Here is a 24,855-nt window from a genome sequence, read left to right on the forward strand (position 1 = left end):
CAGCAGTGATCTCAGCGCCCCCTCCGTCCTCCAAAACGAACCCCCCTATCCTCTGGTCCAGTAACACGAGTGCCCATCAGGAGGAAGTCCGGTACACCCCTCACCCTCACCCCCCATTGGTACAGTGTCCAGTAAACAACACACACACACACACGCGCACAGCGCACGCACTGCACTGCAGCACTGGTTCTCGTGGAGTGACGCAGACACCTTCTCTGCTACGCCCCCCCCCACCCCCCACCCCCACCGTTCCCACCGTTCCCACCGCAGAAGGTCCGGCCCAACACCACACTGCAGGACAACTCACCTGAAGTAGGAGCTGCAGGTGGCCAGCACCATCTTGTGGCAGGGGAACTCTGCGTCCTCCACCAGCAGCACCACGTCGGTCAGCAGCTTCTGCTCATAGAAGAACTTGAGCTGCTCCAGCAGGGAGACGGCGTAGTCCGAGTTGACCGGCCGGCGCTCTGTGAGGTCCGACATGGTCGCATCCCACGAGTCTCTCCCCAGCTTCCACACGCTCGACACTGACCCGGCACCAGAACCACACTGAACCAGCACCGGCACCGGAAACCACAGGCTCGGCTACACTGACCCAGCACCGGCACCAGAACCACACCCACCACCCCACTCCCAAACTTCTCTGGGAGTAAAAAAAAAAAAAAAAAAGGAAAACAAAGACAAAGGGGAGAAAGGTACGTATGTTTCTCTATCGATCTTCGCTCTCTCTCTAGGCCAATGGGTCTCTGCGGCCGGGCGATGGCGGGAGCGTGCACGCACGGACACCAGACAAAGCGACACGGAGGATGGAGCAGAAAGGAGCCGGTCCTCTTCACGGCTGCCGACTCAGCGCTTGTGCCATGCCAGGCGCTCGCCGCGTCCTGCCTCACACCTTATTGATTAGGCGTCTGGAGCCTCGTTCCCAGGGCCGGGGGCGCGCGGTGCGGAGGGCTGGGAGGGGGGGTCTGGCGGAGGAGGTGGGGCCCCAGCGCATTACTGGGGCGGGCCGGAGGTAGACGAGAAGGTCGGGAGACGGGCGGAGGCCAGGACCGCTACATCAGTGCAGCGCCAGGTCCAGGTCCAGTGTCTGAGGGCAGAAGCGCGGAAACAAACGCGGTCAGCACGGCGGCAAGAACCCAACGCACCTACAGCACAGCGACAAGAACCCAAAGACCTAAGAGCATAGTCAGCACAGGGACAAGAGCCCAGAGCACAGTTTGCTCTGAGAGAGAGAGAGAGAGAGAGAGAGAGAGAGAGAGAGAGAGAGAGAGAGAGAGAGAGAGAGAGAGAGAGAGAGAGAGAGAGAGAGAGAGAGAGAGAGAGAGAGAGAGAGAGAGAGAGAGAGAGAGAGAGAGAGGAGAGAGAGAGAGAGCGAGAGAGAGAGAGAGAGAGAGAGAGAGAGAGATACTTTATTGTCCACTTCTGAGGAAATTTTCCCTTTGGCTTCACCGTAGTTGAGGTATAAAGCAAGCAGTCACACATTACAGACTAAGAGCTCCAACAGAACAGGGAAGTTAAACCCCCCCCCCCCCCCCCCTCGTGAATCTTCTAGGCCGCTTCCCCCATCATACACGCTGACCTGTTCCTTTTTTAGAAAAGCTCTTAATTTCATGAGACCAAAATTGACCAGATAAAAATGTAAATAGGACTAAATAACTTCATAATAATATACCGGCGACTGTATGAACTATCAAACAGTGAATGGTGAAAACATTTTTTTCAAAACAACGTAGAGAAATAAGTGCACTTGCTAGTCATCAGTAGGCAATGAACCAATGCAATATTCACTTAATTGATAGTCTAATCTTTAAATATTTCTAACATTTATAATGATGCCTGTCCACTACAGTAGATTGTTTTATTAGTATCGTTTAGGGACTTGTATGAATATTACCTTACGTCAGGATCAGCTTGTGCTCACCACAATCACAGGAGCCGAACAAGTTGTTCCAGTTAGCTACGTTATCGGTGGTAGCCGCGGTAACACGAATTAAAAACCATCAACCTGTCCAAAAATAAATTGGGGTTAAATATGTACCCCGCAGAGTACTAACTCTGTCCTACTTTCGTTGCTTTTATTTATAACCGCCGTAGCAGCTTTTGACTGTTTCTGACTCAATAGAGAAAAGTTTAAAGCAAGCTCTGAGTAAAGTGGCGGACCGTGACGCGCTGCGTCTTTCAAATGGGCACAGCATAGTTTGAATGGAGGCTAACGGCTTCACGAGGCAGACAATAAAATGCACCGAGATGCTCGGTCTTTCTCCCAGTGTTGGACCAGTCTGCATCATCCAGAACCCCCGCCCATGAGAAAAACGCAAAGTCAACAATCTGCCTGTCCCCCCGCCCCACCCCCGGTCGCTGCCGCTGGCCCCGGGTATCGTTCGCTCGCAGATCAGAGACGGAGTTGACAGCCAGACAGCATGCTACGTGCGCGCCGTGCAGGGGTGTGGGCACATCGGGCAGACGCGGAGAGGTGCTGAAAACAATTCTCCATCACAAGATTGCCTCGCAGCAACCCCTGAAAATGTGAATTGCAAGTTCAAAATATAATACACGTCGACCATAAAAAGTGCCGCACAGTCCACACGCCTCAATCTGGTCGAAACAAACACACGCTGCGCGATCAATACAAAAACAAAATTAGGAATGTCTGGCAGATGCGCACGTCTGTACACTATGTTCTGAGTAGGTTAAAACCATAGCCTGGCTTCACACGGATGCTCCAGTCTACGACCGACCTATATAGCAATTAGTCAGGTTTCAAAGAGATGCCTAATATTATCCATTCTGTCTGGGGTTGTTAGATTTCATCTAGAAATTATCTATTTCAGTGCAATACATGCTTTAATTCAGTTTAGCATTCTTAGAGAATCGATAAGACAGCATAAAACGCAAAGACAGTTTTCTTCAGAGATCACCTTGAATCAACTTAACATGCAACGTTAATGCTGAAATTATCTGAGCGAGTTGAAACCGTAGCTGACAAGACATTTAGGTAAACAATTCCGTTTAGCTACAGTACAACACATTCAATGCAAACAAGAAAAGTAAAACTGCATTATCGTTGCGCTAGCTACATCGACAGCTTGCAAGTGAAGTCCTAGACAAACCCGAATTCACATGAATGCAATACATTGATTGTGTTCATTATAACAGCGCTATCAGCATCACGGCAAATAATGCCATGATTAAATTACATTTTGAGTAACCTCGGCAATCAGTTAATTATCTCACTGACAGCATGTTTTGCCCGGGGGTATCTGGGTTTAAGTTAGCGCTTGGTTGAACAACAGTAGCCATTTTAGCAAAACGAGGTTAGCTTGCCATCTCTAACCCCATCAGCTAATAATGTGCAACACTTGCTAGCCTATAATCTGCAGTAGAAACAGTCACTTTTGCTTTGTACGTACCTATCTTAGCTACAAAGATAAGGTACCACATTTAAAAGTAGCTCAAAGGTGGAATAAACTAATAACCAAGCCCAATAAGCCTAGCTGAGTTAAACATTTCCGGCCACACGCCTGAACGCTGCCAGCGCATAGCTGCTAGCTAAATTAGCGAACATTAGCTAGCAAGCGAAATGCGACGGCCTTAAAAGTATCCGCATAGCAACCAGTTCGCAACATTTACGTCTACTAGTTGAAAACGAATCTCACCTGATTATTAAAGATTGATTCATGATTAGCTAAAAGTATGAAGTGATAGGTAGATAGAAAAATTTAGTATGACGAGAAAACTAGCTACGTTAGCTAGCTAACTGTATAGCCTTGCCTAGTCAGCTAGCCTCTAGCTAGCTTCCTAGCCTAGCCTATATGTGTTATCCACCAAACTAACTAGTAGTTAGATAGCAGAGAAGCTAATTTGAAAGCGGTAGCTAGCCAAAAAAGATAGCAGGTTAGGCTACACAGCAAACTGGCGTAACCTATCGCAACTAGCTCAGTAGTTAACTGGTTTCGGATTTCCTTATAGCTTTCCAACACCACTAGCTAAGTTAACTGAAGTGAAGTGAAGGCAAGCTAGCTAACGTTGTACACTCTCGTTAGCTACCAAAACTTACACAAGTTAGCAAGGTCGCAAAATGGGCAGTTAGCAGCAAGGTTAGCTACAGATATGAGGTTAGCTACAGATTGTCCGACCCGGGCCCATGCCAAAAATAATGAAGTTAGCAAGCTAACAAGCAAATAGTGCCACCTAGCTTGTAACGTCAGTCATCTTAGCAGTAAATTGTTTATTCTTCCTTTGATATTAACGTAGCTACTTCACTCACGCAATAATTAAACCTAGGGAAGCAGTTACTAGGACATAGCTAGTGCTAACTTTGGTTTATGCAGCACTAGCTAGCGAGCTAAATCAAAAGTACTGAATCAAATAACATTAGCCATCTAGCCAGCCAAGGGCATAGCTGCATCGTTTAGCTAGCTATGACTGCGCAAGTGAAGAACAAGGTGCAACTTAGGCACCACAGCATAATACCCACTGATGCTAGGCCACATTTTAGCCTGGAAAACAGAAAATACGATTTTCCGGTAGCAACGATGAGTAGTCATCGTTAGCAGAAACCTTGGTATTCAACGCCCACCTCTCAGTCACACAGCAGGGTTAGCACGCTAAGAAACCTGATTACAACCCCCTTTTTCTCTTCCTTCCCACAAAAAGAAGGGAAAAAATCCCTGAAAACATGGATCAGCAAGAATCCCCTTTCATCTCGATTAAAGTTACTTTACCTTATAGATCCTCTGCACACGTTTTCAATCCGATTTGACAGCCTTTTGCCGGGTCCCGCTCACTCTTCCATCACGCAAGTACAGTAATAGCGAGCCAGCTAGATCATAGATCAGAGACAGAAGCGGCAGCTGCGCTTCCCTTCCGGGTCTCTCCTGTACGTGCACTTACAGGATTTACACCCACACACATTTACCCGAATAGAAAGCAAGTTACTCGAGTAGCGGTTTCTGCTGAAATATCATCTCGGCATTTCAAATGTCAACCTGAGCTCCAGCATGATGCAAATTGGCAAGTTAGCTAATTGCCCTACTAGTACTGAGGATCCCGTATTCTTGTGCAGCTATCCACTGCGTTTAGGCGCACAGTTGTCGCTTTGCTTGCTTTCCAACGAACAGGCTGGCTTCCAAGCAAGATAACTAACTGCAAGCTAGAATCTCTCTCATCACAATATTGAATTTAGAACAGTCGATGACTGTGACTTTTATTGATACTATGAATTATATGTATATTTTTTGGTAAGGATTGTTGTGCCTCATCTAGCCGTTATACAAACTAGCAGCTCCGGAAGCCGATTTTGCAAATAGTCAAAGCGAGCAGCACGAAACCCTGCAGGACAGCGCACGCGCCGTGCGATGCGAGGGGCCAAATGAGGATACTGGGCATGCGCCCAACAATCACTGGACCAGTATTTCATGTTTCCAATGGGAAAGTCTGACCTCTACTGGAGAATATGGGAGTGGTTGGTGCCAGTACTGAAGGTAGAATGTACCGCAGTTTCCAGCCTCTAATGTGAATGAGCAGGTCTTAATTTTCTCTAAACGATAACATACCTGTCTTTCCGGCATCCCCCAACACGAAGCTAATGCATCTTATCCGTGGCATAACGATGAATGCATGCAGTTCTCGTACGCATTGTCACGGTGACATGAATTGATCGTGGCCAAATTGATGTATTGTTTCTGAGACTAGAAAGGAGAAAGGCTGCTTAACGGAACCAAACACAAGAGTAATTTCACCAATAAATACATCCACGTATACGTTTTCAAATGCATGCATTTTATTTAAGGGAGCAATTTGAAAATGTAATTGAAAAATGTGTTATTCTACACAATACTGTTAATTTAACTTTGTTTCAGTGGGATGATAAGGAAAATGCATCCATTTTAAAGCGTCTTTAAAGGTACATCTGTGAATGGCTACAAACTACACGTGGCGGTATTGTGGTATATATTAAGTATAAGCAAAATTATTGCAGTGGATAACACAGTCGCCTCACAACAACGTCCTGGGTGTGAATCCCGACTGGTGGTTTGGAGTTTGCATTATGCTATTTTTCAGCTCTTAATCCCTCTTCCAACCATATATCTCTCGCAGTGTCCCTCCCTTCTCCAATGCAATGTAGGGTGGTACATTTTGGGAGGAGTTGAGGAGGGAGGTAGGGTGGGGTGGGGTGGTGAGCAAGTACAGACCACGCCCATACAATCATGAAATTGTTTTCTATACATCATTTGTCTGATGTGTGTTATTATGGTCATTTACATTACGGATGGTGATTTCACTTTACAGACACTTTAAGGAATCTAAATGCAATGCCTTTTGGTGATAGATACAGGCTCTGAAGAACCGAATTACCCATATGCTATACACTGCGTTTAAATTAAGCTATTAAATGTATACCGCATTTAATCTTCCAAAATGAGCTTAATCTAGCTTTAGTTTTATTTATAGAGACGTTTAAAACGGACACTTGTCTTGAAGAAATGAATGCGGTTTCGCAACACCTGTTTAAACATATGCTAATCAAGAGCAATTGCAGGGGTAACAGGTGTACAGGTGTAAGTTATAAAAGCGTCTGAATGTGTGAGATGACAGAGACTTTGTCGCTCTCCAAACCTGGTGCACTTTTCTACCCCGCACACTAGTCACGTTCACGTTTGAGGTACTGCGTATTAAATGGCATTAAAAAGGAATTAAATTCCTTTTCATGAGGTTGTGGCGCTCTTGGTAATGTTATATTTGTCTCCACAGTATTGCGGTGTTTTGTATCCCGTGCAGCGTCTTTCTGTAATAGAATTCACAAGAGAAAAATGGAAGGTAAATGCTCCCTTTACTAAACATTTACATTCCTATATTGTATTTTAGTTCTACTGTTGCAGTATTAAAACATGTTGTTGACCATAGTATTCTCTATGACGTTAGGTGCTTGTAAACCGTAACGGCGGGTTTAACCTTACTTATTATTAACCGATAATTTGTTGGTATCCATCATGAACATGTTATCCTGGCGTTACTGTTAGATCTTAATTTCGGCAAAATGTACATTTTTAATCTGCATGGGACAAGTGAACTTGTTTCAAAAGCATTTAAATCCAAATGCCCTCTTGTGATTGCCTAACGACCATTGTCTTTGCCAGTTTATTGCACTGTTGATTGAATATAAACGTAGCCTACTCAGAATATGCACCAAGATTGTGGATAAGTTTCCGTTGAACAACCCAAATCGTTCAATTGTATGCCGCATATCTTTTGAATAAACATTTTCATAATGTAGTCGATGTTATGGATCTGAAGAGTATCTTGGTCAGAGGACTTGTATGTGTAACACCACTGTGTTAAATTCCGACCAAGATCAGCTGCAAATCTGAGCTGGTAAAATGTTTGAAACTTCTAGCTACCCTGTTGCTGGTGTAATCTGGTTTCTAGGTGGACAAAGCTAGAAGAATGGACTAGCTGGTTATATACTAGGCTGGTCTTTTAGCTCATCAACCTGCTGGTCACCAGCTGCCCTGCCGAACAGCCGGTTGATCAGCTAAAAGACCAGGCAATTCATATCAACAGGGATATTAATTGCTTTCCAGTGGTTTCATGAAGTTGGACTTGTACTGCCTTTCATGTTCCCAAACGAGCTTGATTGATGTAGCAACTTTTTTTTTTTTACCCACCTACATAAATGTTGGGTGTATTTGAAAAGATTGTTGCAGGTAGAAATGTCTGTTATGACGTGCTGTTATGATACAGTAATAATTTTTAGCCATTTAAGCATTTCCCCCCAAGATTAATATTATAATTTTTTTTCTGACAGAGGTGAACAGTCCTTCACACTCAATGGGAAGTGGGCAACCACATCAGCATCCAGTTAATCACTCAAGACCGTTTTTCTATGTTCAACCACCTTCCCAACCGTACTACATGTACCAATGGCACATGAACAACCCATACAGCCACTATGGCTTCCCCGGATCAGGTAGGACATGCCTACTTTAAAGGTACTGGATTCTTTTACACCGATATTTCTCTGTCTTCATTAGTGTAAAACAGTCCAGGGTAGCCTGTAGTGTAGTGGTTAAGGTACATGACTGGGACACGCAATGTTGGTTGTTCGATCCCCGGTGTAGCCACAATAAGATCCGCACAGCCGTTGGGTCCTTGAGCAAGGCCCTTAACCCTGCATTGCTCCAGGGGAGGATTGTCTCCTGCTTAGACTAATCAACTATGTCGCTCTGGATGAATGCCATTAATGTAATGTAATGGAATGGAATGTCCTTGCTCCTTCACATGTTGATTTGAAACTGCATGAGTTCAGTTACACACGTGGGAGATGGGGAGAGGTGGATCCACAGGTAAATCATTTTATGTGCCTGGCTTTTATAAAAAAAAAAAAAAAAACCTCTGCAAAGAATGCACTGACTGCTACTTCTAGCTCCTAGGCTGGTTGGAATGTCCTTAAAGTCGGCGGACCTCAATCGATCGATTCGGTCAGGGGAAACTAAAAGAAAAAAGAGGGGGAAAATAAGTGACTGGAACGAGCCCTTTGAGTCGGTGCAATGAGTGATTTGAGAGCACAAGATTGCTTCTCCCATTTGTGTTCATTGCAGCAGTCTGTCCCATCTGCATTGTGGTTGGCTGGCAGGGGATCATGGTCCGTGTCTAAATCAATGCTGAATGAAAACACTTTACATGACTGCTCAAATTGAAATCTGGAGGGCACAGTGTCTGCTGGCTTTTGGTATGCTTTGGTGGAAGTCATTTTTCGGCTTGAATCCACAACTGGTTTCCAAGGCCTTAAACGGCTGCCGATTCAAAGGAAACCAGACAACCATCCGTGAACACTGGAGTAGTATTTGTATGCCCAGAACATTTATTTGTTGATAAAACATGGTGGCAGTAGTTTAATATCATGTTTTCAAAGTTTATATTAGAGGTTTGGGGTTGGAGCCAATTCCATTCCATTTTAGTTCAGCGACTTCCATATAACATCGAGCACCGTTTTTTTAATTTTGTGAATTTGATGTTCCTTTTAAGGACTAAACTAAAAATGCAATTTACCCTGAAGGATGTTGGGACTGACTATGACTGACTGATCTCTTTCTCCCAATGTTTTGTCAGGCCTCCATTTTGGACGTCCGTATATGCCCCCTTACCCATATATGCAATGTCCGGGCTATGTCGTCCCACATGCCCCGATGCAGCCGGTCGACTACAGAAGAATTTTTAACCCGCACTTCCCTTCCGCCGCCAGCTACGACGTCAGATTCCGGCACCACCAGGCGCACGTGCGGCGGGAGACCGCCTGCTCGGAGGCTCAAACCGACCCCAGCGACGCCGTGAACAAGATCATCGAGAGCCTGGAGAGACTCCGATCCCGCGGCCCGGTCGCCGAGAAGGAGCTGGACTCGGGAATCGTCTCCCAGAGCTCGGGAACGTTCACGACGGACGGGGACTCGAAGATGCAGCGGGAGCAGGACGAGGAGGCCGACGCTCTGCCCGCGAAGTCGTCTTCGTCTTCGTCGACGTCCTCGTCGCTGTTGTCCGAGTCGGAGGCCACCCGCTCGCCGAAGACCGTCGCGCCATTCAGCAGCTTGCCTGGAGCCACGTGCAAGTCTGAGTTGAGTCAGCGCCGTTTCGAGGAGCTGGTCCCGGAGGAGGGCTGGTCCGGGGGCCCCGATGGGGTGCTGCCCCTCGACAGCTCCTCAATTCACGAGGAGAGTGTGACCCAGAAGGAGGAGGAGGAGGAAGATGAGGAAGATGAAGAGGAGGAAGAGGATGAGGAAGAGGAGTTTGCACTTCACTGTGTGCCTGAGAAGCTGTCAAGCACGCAAACTGATGGTCATGGATGCAGCGGTGATGTGGGGTCAAAGGTAGTGTGTGGAGTCCAAGTTCAAACCGAATCCATGCAGGTGCAACAGCCCGGTCCCACGGCGGACGCCGAAGGACCCTGCAAGAAAACCGCCGCCCTCTCTCGGCCGTCACCCGAGTCGCCCGCGTCTCGGCTCTCCAGCTGGCTGGCCGAAGACGGCGCCAGAGAGCAAAGCGGCTACGAACTTCCGAAGGCGCCCCCGACTCGCTCCGCCGACGCGGCGGGAATGAGAGCCGACGTTCCGGAGAAGCCGGCCGCGGAACCGGAAGACCCGCCTTACCGGATCCTGCGGCTTCCCTGCGACAAGGCGACGACAGCCGGGCTGCTGCAGAAGGACGACCCGCTGTGGTACATGGACTCGCTGTCCACGCTCCTCCCGCCGCACGCTTACCTGTCGTCCTTCGGGAACGCGGCCGCCTACTACTACAGCTACTACCCGGCCGTGGCCCAGGAGAGGCAGAGCGTGCTCAGCCCCTCGCTGGACGAGCTCTCCTCCCGGGACGAGATGTTCTCCACCGACCTCGAGGACGTGGAGGTGATGTCGGGCCACGTCTACACCGGCGGGAGGCTGGCCCAAGCCCCCCGCGAGAGTCCGGACCCTAAAGCCGGCGCCGCGCGCACGGAGTGCCGCGTCTGCCCGAAGGTGCCGACGTGCGCCACCTGCGGCACCTGCCTCGCGAGGCAAACGAGGAAAAGCAAGGCCCGCTACGCCCACGGGACGCGCGACCGCCGCGCGAAGGGCGCCGAGGACACCGACGAGGGCGCGGCTGAGGAAGACGAGGACGAGGACGAGGAGGAGGACGAGGACGACCGCAAAGTGCTGAGACACGCCTGCGAGGCCAGGAAGGCCCCGTCGAAACGGCTGCCTCACTCCCAGAGGCCTTCGCAGCCGCCCCCCGTCTGGCAGCCCGTCAAAACGAAATCCAAGAAGGCCGGCTGCTGCGAGCACGCCGGCGATCCGGCCTCCCAGGCGGAGGTTCCCGATTACCTGCGGGTGATGGAATGCTGTGAGGAACACAAGACCACAGCGAAAGCCGAAAGGTACAAGGGACAAGAACCGAGAAGTGCTCAGTCCAGACCACACTCAGGTAAAGTTTGGCACGCCTCTGCCCGGCCTTCACGAACCGTTCTTGCGATACCGGGATACTGGGATGTCTGTTGCAACATTGCCACGACGTGGTGAGAGAGGTTCGTCTGGGTATAGCACACTTAATTTTGTCTGTTAGGCAAGATGATGATCATTACACCGCTTTGACACTTGGTGAATGTAGTCTTCAGCCTGTAGATGGGAGATGGCTTATCTTTGATGGCATGCATGGGCAACCCATCAAAGCAACAGCAGTTTCTTATAAACAGTTGCCCGAATGTTTGGGTTTTTTCTTTTTTTGGGGGGGGGGGGGGGGGGGGGGGGGAGGAATTCATGGAAAATAAGTGGCTTTAATGGATAGGGCTGGCATTATTCTGCATAATTCCATTACTGTAGTTGCTGACACCAGATAAAGGTGTGGTGCCCTATGACTTGTCCTGTCGGCATGCCATATTACATGGGATCAATGTGTGCAAAAATGTTTTGACTCGCTGTGTATATAATGCTTTAATCAAACCTGGGTAAAATTGCAATTTGCAATTGTTTTGTATTCAAATAATTTTCTGTGCTTTACTGGAGCTTGTCTGATGTCTGTCTCCCTGCCTTCTGCACCAGGCAAGATCAGCCGAGCACAGAAAGGTGTTTGAATCCGAAGCCATTGTGCATTTGACCCAGGTCTGGTGCTAATGTAAGGCTCCCCACTTACTATAGACCGACAGCGAAGAGAGAGCTCCATGGCATCAGAGCTGGAGAGCTGGGAGAGCTGCAGAGTCAAACCAAGACCCTGCAAACCCCATCCTCCTTCACGGGTAGAAGGTAAGCCCCCATCCTCCACCACAGGTAGAAAGTAAACCCCCATCCTCCATCACAGGTAGAAGGTAAACCCCATCCTCCAGGTAAAGGTAAAGCTTCTCTTTCATGGCTAGATGGTAGATGGTTGACTGTTAAGATGGATTTTCTGTATTTAACCTGTGTGCGACGTCCTATTTTTAGAAGATGGTGTAATATCCTCCGGTTTGCCCTAAACAAAATGTCCCCTCAAAGTTCTGCTCTCCTTCGTCCAGAGAAGCCCTTGCGCAGGACTCCCTGCCAGACGTTTGTGTGCCCGAGGTCTCACTGCACCGACAACGAGGAGGCAGAATCTCCACAGTGCCACAGGGGAAGAGGTGAGGCATCGTCCCAGTGTCGACGGCGGCCTGTACCGTAGTGGTTAAGGTACATGACTGGGACCCAGTCGCTTTGGATAAATGCATCTGCCAAATGACATGTAATGTAATGTCTATGTACTGGCTACATGGTGGCGGGACTGCACAGAGACCATAACTGCAGACATGTTGGCAGTCCTGTGCTGCAGATTGAAGATCTTTGAGTCTGTATCTTGGCTTTCTTCCCCAACGTCTGTAATTGTAATTGCATGTTTTATTACCCTATATGGATGTTGGCTCTATGAATTAAATTAGCATTATAATTCTAGGTTGGCGTAAGTTGACTTTCATTTTGTGCTTTATTGATGTTGCATATATACTCTCTGGTCTGGTAATAATGTAATGTAATACGATTAGTCAGGTCTTGCTTTGTTGCTGTCAAACTCAAGAAAATGCCCTTATGTACCCTTTCACTGTAAGTCACCCTGAACAAATGTCTGTGAAATAAATATTATATGAGATGTTTGTCCACATAGTGGCAATGTTCTCACAAAGCTGAAGAAGTTTATAAAAATGAGTGATGGGGGTGTGACAAGACCTTAAATGTTCTAATTCTGTCTCCTCTCCATCCAGGGTCCACTAAGAGGTGGCACAAGATGCAAAATTAACAGCACTCAACATTCATCTGGCGGGGGGGATTAAAAAATAAATGAATAAAATGTTAAAGCACTTAATATGAACTGCTCACGAAGCACATTGTAAAGAGGTTGGCAGGGCATTCCTGTATCTGTATATTTTTGTTTTTCGTATTCGCTTTGAATCCGAGCTGCAAGTCCACTGCCTGACGATGCCATGCTGGGATGCTTGTGCATTCCAGCCCTGCTCTTAAACCCTGTGGCTACCGATCCCACTGGGGCCCCACCTTGACCGTTTGTATTTGGTATTCCTGAAGCTCTGCTGCCCCCTGAGCTCATCAAGGTGGGGTGTGCACTGGGACTGGGGTCCTGGGAGCGACTGGCTGTTTTTGGGCAGTGGAACTGCAGCCCCTGTTCCACTCTGGTAGGTTTTTGGCAGCTGATGGGTTGGTGTTTTCTACTGAGGTGCAGCTGGTTTTTTTATCGTTGCAATGTTTGATGCGGCACGGATTACCACGTCCGTGTGACTGCACTGTAAATAAAATCTTTTGCATTGCACTTAACATTTGGTTCTGTGTGGGTTTTCTTTTATTTTTTTATTTTTTACATTTTTTCATGCTTAAATTTTTTTATAACCTGAGGTTTCATTTTGTACCGTGGGAAACATCACAAAAGTTAAACATAACGTTTGTATATTGATCATTCTGTATAGTTCTCTATTTTATGCTAAGATTTTCACAGAAAGGTAATGAAAAATTGAAAATTACTGTGCTGTCACTACCCCCATCTTGTACAGTTGTGTTAATCCGTTATACATGTGTTTTTGTAATGTGCTAGCTGTCTAATTGCACATACCATAGGAAATGGTTCAAACCCAAAATAAGATTGTAAAGAAAAATCTGGTAATTATGTTTAATCTACACATGTACAGCTTCTGGTGGCATTGCGGTACAAGTTTTTAGGGGTTGAAGTGCATTTTCTTGCTTTAGAGTAAAATCACCAAGAATTGGAATTGGGTTGGGTAGCTTGGCTATGGAACACAGTCCCTAATGGTCTTCACCAGCCATATGAAAGCGACTGGCTCTTTGGAAATATGTCATATCGTTAATCACTCAAAACTGTCTGGGGCAGTATATTTATATTTGTGGAACCATTAAAGGTACATCCCCCATGCCATTGGTAGTGGAAAATGGAACCAATTTTCAACCAATGACCTTGAATTTTTGTACAGCGATAGAATGGTTTGAGTGTTGGGCTGTCAACTGTATATTTTGAAACCAGAATTTAAAGACCATAAACACAGGGAGAGAGTGAGTCAACGTGTCAGTGAGTCCTTTTCAATGATAGGAAGGGATGTACAATGGTCCTATACACAATTGTTTTAACACAAATCTCACCTATTGTACCTTTAAGTTGCGCAGTGTCTTTAATCCAATGGTTGAGAACTGAATGGTTGTGAACGTATCCTTTCACAAGTATTTAATGTAACTTTTATGTTACTTTTTATCCCAACCTTGGCTTTTCACAGCCGTCACAATCACACTAACCTGCGGGTCAAAGACATCCTTCTTTTGCGGATCCCCACATTGAGTGCTTTAGCGACATCTTGAGGTATAACCAAGATAGTGCTCGGATAAACGGCTCCAGGAGGACATGCGCGCGCCACAGGACCGATGTCTGGATAAACGGATTCGTTTGTTTAAATGTTCAGCGATGAACCGTTGCACATATTAACTCGGTAAACATTGTTATAGCACGGTGTTCGTGTCATTTTCTGCACATCCCACGCAATTCAAATGACTACTAGGCTATAAACTACAAATTGGACGTAGGCTAGCTCCGTATTCTTTTACAGTCTGTCTGAATTCACAGAAACGCACTGATTCTTTCCCTAGACTTAACATGAAGCCTGGGGTAAAGAACGTTCCATTGATTAGGGCCGTATAATATTTTCATGCATGGTAATGTAGTCAACAGAATTTCATGTAAAGTGCCAAACTATGCCGTATGGGCGTAACATTGTAGTTGGCGCTCCTGTCTTTTTTTAACAAGAGATAACACTCATTTCGCCTCTGCAATGGTGCTACACATTTAAATGTATTGCAAGAATTTATTTATTCATGAAATTACTATTTTCTTTTCGAACGCTCACCACTTTCTCCACGTCATGGGCAACCGACGTCATGGATCTGAACCAATTAATAACACGTATGCCTTACCTACCAACCAAACTATTTTTGCACGGAAGGCCTCTTCTGACATACGATTGGTAATCCCTGAAAACATATTGTGAATTCAGCCAATACCAGATTCTTTCCACTTTAATATTATAATCAAATCCTGCCTTTCCGTAATTAGCTATTTATAGTCAGCTGTGCACATACGCGCATTTTTCAGCTGAAGTTCTTTCTTGCGAGTATGTCTGATTGGTATTTTTCCTTCAAATGTACTTTACCAGTAGCTTACCCAAATAATTTCTAAACGATTGTATGGTCTGCCTTTGAACAAGTCATGTTTAAGCTTACCGTTCGCATATTAGATGTATATGTAAATAGTGTGTTTTGAAGTCATGACCGTCTGATCCTTTATTCACGGAGAAATCCGAGGCATTTAATCAAGGTTTATAAACGAATTGTAGGCCTAATATTACAAAAACGAGCCATGCCTAGTGACTAAATTGTCTTTCAAAACCATTCATATCAAATCACGAATGTGAATGTTGCCGAACTTAGCCAATTCCCAGGGAACTGGATGGAGGGTCGAGAAACAGAAATGTTTCATTGCATATAATCCGTTTGTGTCCGCCCCACTTGTCTCCCTTAGATATGGCAGCTACTCAGCACGCATTTGGAACCGGGCCCCGCGGTCAACATGGCGCTCCAAGAACTAGCGTACCGCAGCCGGCGAGCCGACCGCAGAGCTCTGCGCAAGGGACTTACCAGCCTGAGGACCCGCAGCACCAGTCCTATCCCCTTCCCCTCCAAACCCACACCCGGCCGTTCTTCTTCGTACAGCCTTCCCAGCCCTTCTACCCGTACCAGTGGCCCATGCCTATGCCGTACAACCCATACTGCGGCTTCCCCGGTCTAGGTAAGGACGTCTCCTGCCAATTATTACTTTCAGCACTTGGCTTATTATTTTTTAAATGCGGCTGGCCGCGACATCTGTCCCGTTTTCCCGCCTCCTGCTATAACTCGTGCCACTTTTGATGATGGCAAACTGGTCTCCGGAGCTGTGAAGATCTGAGCCTTGTCCGTTAACGATGAATTCACTTCAGCTTTGAATTGAATTAGCTTTTTTTAATGGATTGTTTGCGGTTTTAATTTCTAGCCTACCAAATTGTGGTGGCGGCGTTCCCCTGGTCTGTGTCTGAAACGGCATGGGTTATATTTTTGGAGTTTGCTGGTTAAGCTTACAGTCCTGGGAGCCGGTGGGAATTCTTAAACGGTGCGAAATGAATCTTTACAGTGTTTAAAAAAAAACCGTTTTGACATGAAACGCTAAAATCAATCGCTGTTCAGTCGGTTAAAAAAAACGTGCTTAAAACATTGTGGGCAATTTTAAACTGTGCCCTATGATGCATGCAGCTTCCATTCTTTTGTTTAGCAATTTCTTACTCGGTTTGTTTTTTGTTCATCTTGGCTGAATGTTCAATAGAGTAGTTGAGAAGTTGGTATTTGATTCTGCATTCTTGCATTTGCCATCTGCCTTGGAATTTATTGGACTACTCTCCCGACTGCCTAAGAACTATAGGCCAAATGGTCGCACTGCAGATTAAAATGCATCTCGCCAAGTTTCTCACGCAAGACGCTTGACGTCCACATTGCGAATTCCAAATCTATCAGGTGGGCACTTGGCAGTGTAAACGCTTTCTCTCCCCTTCTCAGAATGACCGTATGTTGCGTTCCGTGTCAACGAGAACGCAATTCCGTACACTTCTGACACACACCGCAAGCGAAAGAGGACCTGTCGGTCCTGTCAGTTTAGAGTTTTTCTTGTTTGTGTGTCAGTGGTTCCGGTTGCACCGTCTTTCACCTTTCCCTTGTGTCGAAGGTTATGGCATGGTCGTGCCCCCGGTCGTGCCCCCGTTCCCGCCCAGCCCGTACATGGAGGCGCCTGGTTACGTTGTGCCCCATGCCCAGCTGCATCTGGCGGACTACCGGCGAATGGTGAACCCCCACTTCCCCTTGGCCATGCCCTACCACGCCCGGAGGTTCCGGTACCAGCAGAGCGGCGCCCCCCGGGAGACCGTGAACTCGGAGGTGCAGACGGAACCGCCGCCGTGCCACGACTCCGAGCCATGTCCCGGGAACGACCGGCTGGCGGGATCCGATTCGGGCCGGGGGAGCAGCTGTGCCAACGCCTCCTCCGGCTCCCAAAACCCTTCCTGTGAGGAGCCGGAGCGTCTGAATCCGGAGCCTAGTCACCCGCCCGCGCCGGCCAGAGCGGCCACCCCAAAGGGCGGTTACATCTGCCAGTCGGAGGAGGTGAGGATCGCGTGCGAGGCATCCCCGTCGGGCCTGAAGATAATCCACTCGCGCGAGACCACCACCGAGTCATCGTCCGTGGGCCCTGCTGCCCCTGGCGGCGACCTGGTGCGATGCGACGTGTGGTCGATGAGCTCGGCAGAAGGCGTCATCCCCCTGTACCGCTCCTCGGTCCACGAGGGCGACGTCGTCTCCCGGGACCCGTCGCGCCCTACCCGCGAGGAGCAGTGCATTTCTGCGTACCCAGACATCCTCCTAATGGGTGGGTCCCCATCCCGGGCTGAGGACCTTCATGAGTGCGAGGCTGTCGGTGAAGCGGCGAAGCCGGCCTGCGGATCGGAGTTGCTAGGAAGCCCGGAAAGGGACCTCGAGGCGTTCTGCGGCCGCGACCTTGCCCCCAACCCCGCGAAGAACGCCCCCTTCAAGATCCTCCGACTGCCCTTCGAGCTGCAGTACCTGGAGGACTTGCGGAGGCTGGAGGAGTCGGTGTGGTCGGTGGAGTCGCTGATACCCTACGTCCCCACCGCGGAGTGGATGATTCAGAACGGCCTCGTGCGGCCCGAGAAAATCGCCGCCGAGGTTCCCGTGGAAACCGCCGCCGGCCGATCGGAGGCCGTCCCCTCCCTGGAGACGAGCCAAGACTTGGCCCTGGTGCAGGGAGGCAGCCAGCGGGACTCGGTGTCCTCCGTTGACTCCCTGCCCCCCTACCTCCCCTCGGCAAGCTGGCTGGCCGATTTTGGGAATGTGTACTACTACAGCAAGCTACCCCTGAGCGTCCAGGAGCGACTGACCATCATGGGTGCTCCGGCCGATCAGCCGGTGGGCAGGAAAAAGTCGGAAAAGAAATCGAGTGTTCAGCGTGCGGTCGCGGCGCCGCCCGCTCCCCAAAAACGGGAGGAGAGGCACAGGCGCGCCCAAAAGCTGGAGAGGAGGGAGCGGGGCAGAAGTGCCCTCGTCCTGGGCAATGAGGGGCAGCAGAACTGCGCCAGCTGTTTGACCAAACTAAACGTTCCCGCCGGCCACAAACCCGCGGTGGTCCCGACTGTCAAAAAGCCCCGGGCGCCCCGCGCGGCCCCGACCCCTTCCCCTGGGGGCTCCCCGAAATCGCAGCGGCCCTGCGTGACCTGCGACTGCTGCCGGGGGAAGCAGCCCGCCAGGAAGAGGCACAGCCCGGAGGTCCCCAAAGCGGCAACGGTGGTGGCGGAGGTGGAGGAGGAGGACAAGATGGAGGATGAGGCGGTGGAGAACAGGGCCCACCCCGTCGCGGCGAGACCGCAGGGCGGGGAGCGGGGGAGGGTCGGGGCCCCTGCGGGGGACTGCCGCAAGCCGGCTCCCGCCCGGAGGCACTCGGAGGCGTGCTCCGCGGCGCAGTGCTCCCAGCTCCGCGAGCTGAACTGCTTGTGCGAGGACCCCCAGCGGGGCCCCGGCCCCGAGGCGCCGAGGAGGGGCCCCGCGGACGCCGCCCCGGCGATTCCCGCCAAGACGGTGGAGCAGAGGTACCTTGCGCAGAAACTGCTGACGGGTAAGAATCCTTCTGACTTATCCAATAATACCGCCGTCTGTGTTGAATTTCAATCTCTTGAGTTTCTGTACTGTGTACTGTGCTGTATCCAAGTACTGTAGGTATGTTAACTCAAAAGAAAATGGGTGTTTTTTTTTTTTGACAAGAGATGTTCTGCAGAAACTACAAATTGGGCCACTGCCTTTTACGCTCCCTTTTCCATTCAAATTAAATCCCATTCATTGACATGATTTGAGTTTTTCCCCATTGTTGAAATTCACTCTATTGGTACTCCATGCCACTGGCAACGGAATGGGAAATATCTGCATGTTTTAAGGCTTCCATTTTGATTGCTCAAAAATGCATACTGCATCTTTATACCTTGTTTCGTTAGTAGTCCATGGACAATTCAGTCCGAGTTTGATGTGGCTTATTGAATATGCCTTTTTCCCTTTTATTTAGAGAGGTCATGGCGAGGAACCCTGGCTATTCATGACAGAGAGAGCTGTGAGAATGGATCCAGGCAAAGGAACGTGAACAAGCCAAAGAAAGTGTCTGCTCAGACGCAGGGTGAGAAAGGGTCTTTGCTTCGTTACGCGCGCCTTAATTGTTCACTTTTATTTTTGGGGGAGAAGGGAAGATGCTTTTCTGAATCGTTTTGGTCTGCTCTGCTTGCACTATATGCTATCTTAGTTACTTTTTAAAATGCCCATCTAGACTTATGTTCATGACTGCACAACTGGTCCTATGTGAATTGTATCATCTGACCGGTTCTGTAGTTTGTTCGATAACCTTGGTATGCACTTTTTTTTTAAACGTTGCTTTGGATAAAGGAGTCCGCTAAATGTACAGTAATGTTGATTGTCATTGGAGTTTTATTTTTTTTTAAATTTAAATTGGTCCTTTGAGCTTATGAAAGGAGGGGTGGTGTGAGGTGAGAAATGGTCTCTTGTGTGTATGCGTGAATAAGTGTCCTCCATTCAAGTAGTCTTCCGGCATGTTGGGGAAACCATTGTGATTTCAGAGAACTGAAATGGGCTTTTTGGAAAATTATTTTGGTGCGTAGGCTTATGACTCTTGTCTCTGCAGAGAGGCAGCACAGCAGGATGTCATGCAAGACTGCTATTCAGCAGCCTCAGAACCCTGAATTTGTTGAACCTATTGAAGGATACTACACCAGGTCAAATTGGACCAAAGGTTGGTTGCAACTTTTTAATGTGTTGGCACTCGCGTTTACCCCCCCCTGCCAGTTGCTTCCATATGCTCCCATTCGTCTACAATTTTAGTGGTAAAATGTTTTTCCTTGATGTTTTACATTGGTTCAATGTAGTGACGTGCAACTGGTGATTTGTGCAGCGTGTCTGCATTGGCAAGAAATGTATTTTTTTCCCTTTATATTGAAATGTAGAACTTGGACAGAAGCCAGGGGCATGTTGTAAATTAAGAGGCACTTCGGACATGGTAATTGTGTGATTGTGCATCACTCGATGCGGTATGCGGCCACATTGAAGTGCTATAAAATGTTGTGTAACGGCTGCCGTCAATTTGTCATCTCCCTGTTGCCCAAGGATTTCAGCTGCTACACCGGACTTTAATGGGCCGTTAGCAGTGGGTCAAATCGTTTTTATAGATCCTTGCAGCATGGAGCCCCTGTACAGTTTCGTGACATGGAAGGCTAGAGTTTTATTTTATTAATGTTCTGTCTTCCTTTTTCAGGTACGCACAGAAGAGACACCAGATATTGATTTTCACGAAAGCACAGTCAACCAATGAAATGGAAGCACTTTCCTCCATCAACACTATTTATAAACTTGATGCACAAAGCACTTTTTAAAAAAATTTACCGAATAAACACTTTTTGAACAAACTGTTACGTTGGTATTCTGTTAAGTATGTGGGTGTGAGGAGGATTTGGCTGGGCGCGTTGTACTGTATAATGACCATTCAGTGGGTTGGCGTCCAGGTCGTTCGTTTTTTGGGTAGCTGTTCTAGAAAACTCTACGCGCGTCCCGGTACTCAAAATTCCTCCTATCCTCCCCATACCTGAAGAGGACATTGGGATATATTTTCTTTTAGTATTGGGACGCAATGATTCTGTTCCCTTCGCTGGACAGAAAGATGGGTAAAGCGCGCTTCTGTGGTGCTACAGGCAACAGTAGATGGCGCCGCCTCCACATCTAATGCTAGAATTAGGATTATGCTAAGGTTTTTATCCAAAATGCTGCAAACGGGGATACGCGGTTGATGGACATAGAATTCAGGTGATTTAACGCTGTGGGTGGATTCCGCATTTTTTTTTTTTATTACCCTAGATTACGTTTGGCTTTCACCCAGTTGAGTACAGTAGATTTGTTAGTAGCCTAAAAAAAAAAAAAAAAAAAAATTGTATTCTTTTGATGGAACGTTTTCTGCTTTCCATTTGATGTCCAAAACATTAATTGTGAATAAGTCGTATTTTTGTAACAGTATTATAATCTTCGAACATTTCATATTCTTTCATGGAATCCCGGGTGCATTGAGCGATATCTCGGCTCAATTTACACGCAGCCAAATCTATCCCTGCTGTCATAACCCACTAATTCAGTCTAGCTGCTTAATGGGCTGTATATTTTCGCTTTGAAAAGGGGTAAAATGCCCCTTTCTAGCGCAAAAGAACAGACAATTGCCTGTTATCTCGTTGCAGTTCATCGCATTGGGAGAGAGCGCCTAAGCAGTGCGCAGTGAGCCTTGTTTTGTGGAAATTGAATTCTTTTGATCTTCTCCAGTTACTTGGATTTATATAACATCATGGGAACTGTAGAAATACGATTTTATTTTTTATACAACCCAGAGGGAATGGCTTTAAAGTATAGATTGTTCATGCGTGTGTGTTAGACTACATGGATGGGGAAACGCAATCCGCACATGAGCAATTCCTAATTTCCGCAAAGCCCTTGATTCCTCGCTTCATATATCGGCCTTGGCGGATTTCTTTAGACCGCAAGATGCAGCGCTCAAAGGGGGTACTTTGGCGTGTTGTGCGCAATTCTTCGAAAAGAGCATTTCATATCTTTTAAATTACTTTTTAGGCAGTTGGATGGAGTATATTCGTTCAAATTTAAATGACTCGTGGCACAGCTGTCCGCAAACTGTCGGTGCTGTGGAATGGCTCGTGATTTCCCTCCAGATTTCAAGTCTGAGAGGAAGCGAGGTGGACACGAAACTTCCCCTACAGTCACGGCGCCGGTTCCTTGGACGCTTGGCTCCCCGCTAACTGCCTCCCGCTTTCGCCGTGTGTAAAACCAGCTTTATGGGTAATGCGGAAGCATTCAACTCCGTTAGGCGGTTAATCTGGAAGCGAGGTGACGTTCCCAGTGCTTCAATTTGAAAAGGTCCCTTGACCATGCTGGAGGGAAGGGGTGGTTGGCGCATACTTTTCGGTCTTTCCCATATTTATCTGGCATAATTAGTGTTCGTATAATCTACCCTGTTGAAAATGAAAGGTTATCCCTTGTTCAAAATAAATGTTAATGTCTACAAATGTGTTTTTGTCTGTCTTCTGGGGCTCTTGGTACAGTAAGTGCTGGGCCGCACTCGCACATGGATGTGTATAATTATGCTAAACCGTTTTATTATGAATGATGTATAGATTACCACATTAGCAGTGTCAAAACCAACCGCACTCACATTGGAGCCAACCTTTGTCATAAGGTTGCCCAGCTAACATCACTTTCAAATCCTCTCAACATGTAGCTGATGCTTACTGGCTGTAAGGCATCTCTAATATGTAGGTCAGGTCCATAAATATTTGGACATTGACCAAGTTATTTTAGCTGTCTACCACAGGGTATTGGGGTTGGAAGTAAATTATGAATATTTTATGAGGACGTCAGCTTTAATTTGAGGGTATTTGCATCTAAATCGGGTGAACGGTGTGGGAATTACAGCCCATTTTAGGGGCTCAAAAATAATTAGACTGAATGGGAATTGGGGGGTATGACTAGATTCAGCGGTAAATGTGTTGGCTTTAAGTCGCAAAGGGTCCAAATGAGCCTCAAACCATCATGCTGTTGTCCGACATCACTTCGAGGGTTGATTTTCCTGAATAATTTTTCCATTGGATTCAGTAGGACAATTAAATTCATTATTTACTTCCAACTCTAAAATAACTTCAGCTAAAATAACTTCATCAATGTCCAAATATTTATGGACCTGACTGTATATCTGACGCAATGCGTTTAGTGTGAAGACTTTTAAACTTTTTAAAACTTTTGATACTATAACTTTTTAGCCATCTAAAAGGTGAGTGAAATTTAAACGAAACCTAGTGCAGTTCAAGAGAACACGTTTTTGTGTTGCACTGTTGTGTTTAAAAGTTTTTGTCCTTCAAAGGACCGATACAATAGCTGTGTGCCAACCAGCCCCGGACTCATTTAATTGGATAGCTCTGGGGCCTTTTATGCTGCGCTTGTGTGTGCACTGCTGTTTTGTCAGGAACTGGTGCTTACTGTAGCAAACCACAGGAGATGGTGCACATATTCAAACTCATTAAATATTTAAAATAATTGTGTCTGGCTGTGCCCAACCACCAACCCCCCTCCCCCCCCCCCCCTCCCTTTTTTTAACTTCCTTTCCTAGACAACTGAACAGTGTGGCCATGCAAATAAAAAATAAATGAATAAAAAAAAGCTAGTATAACAAAAAAACATAACCTCTTAATGAAATTCAGGACATTCCTATGTTCAGTTGAGATCCCTTATTTCATATTGTTATTTCAGGCCCCCCCCCCCCCCCCCCCCCCCCCCCCCCCTCCCAATCTGGTCGAAGATGTATCCGTGGTTTTCAAATCCAGGGTATTTTGTGCTCCTCAATAGGCCTACAGCATACCTTCCGCGATGGTGAGGAGCAAGGGGCTCTGTGTTGGGGAGATCCTTGGTCCTGAGTTTGTGGATAAGCCTCTTAAATCATCTACGGGCAGCCGAGTGACGCCTGGGACGGCTGATAATTCGAGACGTCGTCCGACCGTGTAAAAGCAGAGCTGGTGAGAACACCTGAATCCTGCGGTGGTCCAGTGGACACCCTGAGGGGGGTGAGTGAGAGAGTCTTTCATAGAAAACAAATGTGCAAGGAACTTTGAAAACAATCGAAATGTATATGGTTGGCGTTTATATATCGCTTTTATCCGAAGCGCTGTACAATTGATGCTTCTCATTCACACATCCGTACACACACTCACGCCAAAGGCGATTGGCTGCCATGCAAGGCACCTACCAGCTCGTGGGAAACAAACATCCCCGTACCCCTGTCTCCCTCCGCTGCTGCGTTCCCCTGGCACAGAGAAGCTCAGCAGCCTGTAGTGCAGGGGTGCACTGTTGAGCCAATATTGCCCCGTATAATGTATAATAATACAATTATACTGTGTATATTGTTATATTATGACTAGCAGAACTCCGAACCGAACTTATCTGCCGGTGCATTTCACTGCCTGAAGTACATTTTTTAAAAGCCCTTTAGTGCACCAGAGGGCACTAAAGACTTAGGTCTGTCACAGCCTTTTCCAGAAAATGTGTTTGCACTTGCGTTTTTAGCACGGGAAAGACGATCATGACCAGGAACGGCATTGAGCTCTGTCTTCATTCAAATGGGTGAGAGTCAACCAACATTAAACCCAAGACTGCATTTAGGTGCAAGAAGCCGGAAGGATGAGCTAAAACATAAAACCGCAAGAAGCAAACGGATCTGCGCACATTTAGTTTTGTACACCGACGGGCTTGATGAGAGGAAGTGTGGTATTGGTGGAGGAAGTAGGTTCGTGTTTCGGTTTGACAAAAAGCCAAGGCTATTTCAACACATACAGAGGCACGACCCCTCTCTCAATGCGCTCTGGCGCGCTGTCAACCGTAGCGGCTAACGCTTCTTATCGTTCTTTGGCTTCCTTTGCTCTTCTAGATTTATTTATTGTATTAATTTTAAAGATTATACGCCAAATAGCGACCAGTTAATGCGAATGGTCACGTTCTGATAGAATCTGAATGAATTTATGTAATCCGTATATTTCTTCAGCGTCTTCGCACTTTCGGTGTTTGTTATCGTCACTGTGTAAAGACTAGGCACAGTGGTGCACGGTGCTTGATCCGAAATGTAAAACCCTTGTCGCATGCA

General features: G+C 47.3%; 3 protein-coding genes across 8 annotated transcripts in view; 2 read left to right on the plus strand and 1 right to left on the minus strand.

Annotated features, from left to right (window-relative positions):
• Positions 1-5,321, minus strand: part of kbtbd2 (kelch repeat and BTB (POZ) domain containing 2) — a 12,207-nt gene extending 6,886 nt beyond the window's left edge. Inside the window, exons 1-3 of one of the 4 annotated variants that reach the window (XM_061239718.1) lie at positions 4,055-4,713; positions 1,892-2,002; positions 308-1,084 (exon numbers count right to left, since the gene is read on the minus strand). In XM_061239718.1, coding sequence (XP_061095702.1) covers positions 308-480 — 173 coding nt within the window. In that variant the 5' untranslated portion in view covers positions 481-1,084; positions 1,892-2,002; positions 4,055-4,713. The other 3 variants (XM_061239716.1, XM_061239720.1, XM_061239717.1) reach the window with 3 other exon arrangements.
• Positions 5,322-6,568: 1,247 nt separating this feature from the next.
• LOC133127268 (bucky ball-like) lies at positions 6,569-13,289 on the plus strand. 2 transcript variants are annotated; one of them, XM_061240009.1, is made up of 7 exons: positions 6,569-6,661; positions 6,751-6,816; positions 7,805-7,966; positions 9,109-10,947; positions 11,658-11,762; positions 12,011-12,161; positions 12,725-13,289. In XM_061240009.1, the coding sequence occupies exons 2-6, from the start codon at positions 6,810-6,812 to the stop codon at positions 12,151-12,153; spliced, it is 2,256 nt and encodes a 751-aa protein (XP_061095993.1). In that variant the 5' UTR covers positions 6,569-6,661; positions 6,751-6,809; the 3' UTR covers positions 12,154-12,161; positions 12,725-13,289. The 2 variants fall into 2 exon arrangements, with proteins under 2 accessions (XP_061095993.1, XP_061095994.1); XM_061240010.1 differs by having other exon boundaries at positions 12,011-12,112.
• Positions 13,290-15,009: 1,720 nt separating this feature from the next.
• buc2l (bucky ball 2-like) lies at positions 15,010-20,581 on the plus strand. Of its 2 annotated transcripts, none has more exons than XM_061240274.1 (6): positions 15,010-15,142; positions 15,550-15,816; positions 16,780-18,735; positions 19,177-19,284; positions 19,804-19,911; positions 20,431-20,581. In XM_061240274.1, the coding sequence occupies exons 2-6, from the start codon at positions 15,552-15,554 to the stop codon at positions 20,457-20,459; spliced, it is 2,466 nt and encodes an 821-aa protein (XP_061096258.1). In that variant the 5' UTR covers positions 15,010-15,142; positions 15,550-15,551; the 3' UTR covers positions 20,460-20,581. The 2 variants fall into 2 exon arrangements, with proteins under 2 accessions (XP_061096258.1, XP_061096257.1); XM_061240273.1 differs by lacking the exon at positions 15,010-15,142 and adding an exon at positions 15,195-15,345.
• The last annotated feature ends 4,274 nt before the right edge of the window (positions 20,582-24,855 follow it).

The sequence above is a fragment of the Conger conger genome, chromosome 4, assembly GCF_963514075.1.
Source record: "Conger conger chromosome 4, fConCon1.1, whole genome shotgun sequence".
Lineage (NCBI taxonomy): Eukaryota > Metazoa > Chordata > Actinopteri > Anguilliformes > Congridae > Conger > Conger conger.

Coding starts and splice junctions, on each gene's coding strand:
- LOC133127268 (XM_061240009.1), top strand. Junction 7,967..9,108: donor CTATGGCTTCCCCGGATCAG/GTAGGACATGCC, acceptor ATGTTTTGTCAG/GCCTCCATTTTGGACGTCCG. Junction 11,763..12,010: donor TCCTCCTTCACGGGTAGAAG/GTAAGCCCCCAT, acceptor TCCTTCGTCCAG/AGAAGCCCTTGCGCAGGACT.
- buc2l (XM_061240274.1), top strand. CDS start 15,552: ATGGCAGCTACTCAGCACGCATTTGGAACCGGGCCCCGCGGTCAACAT. Junction 18,736..19,176: donor TGCGCAGAAACTGCTGACGG/GTAAGAATCCTT, acceptor CCTTTTATTTAG/AGAGGTCATGGCGAGGAACC. Junction 19,285..19,803: donor AGTGTCTGCTCAGACGCAGG/GTGAGAAAGGGT, acceptor TTGTCTCTGCAG/AGAGGCAGCACAGCAGGATG.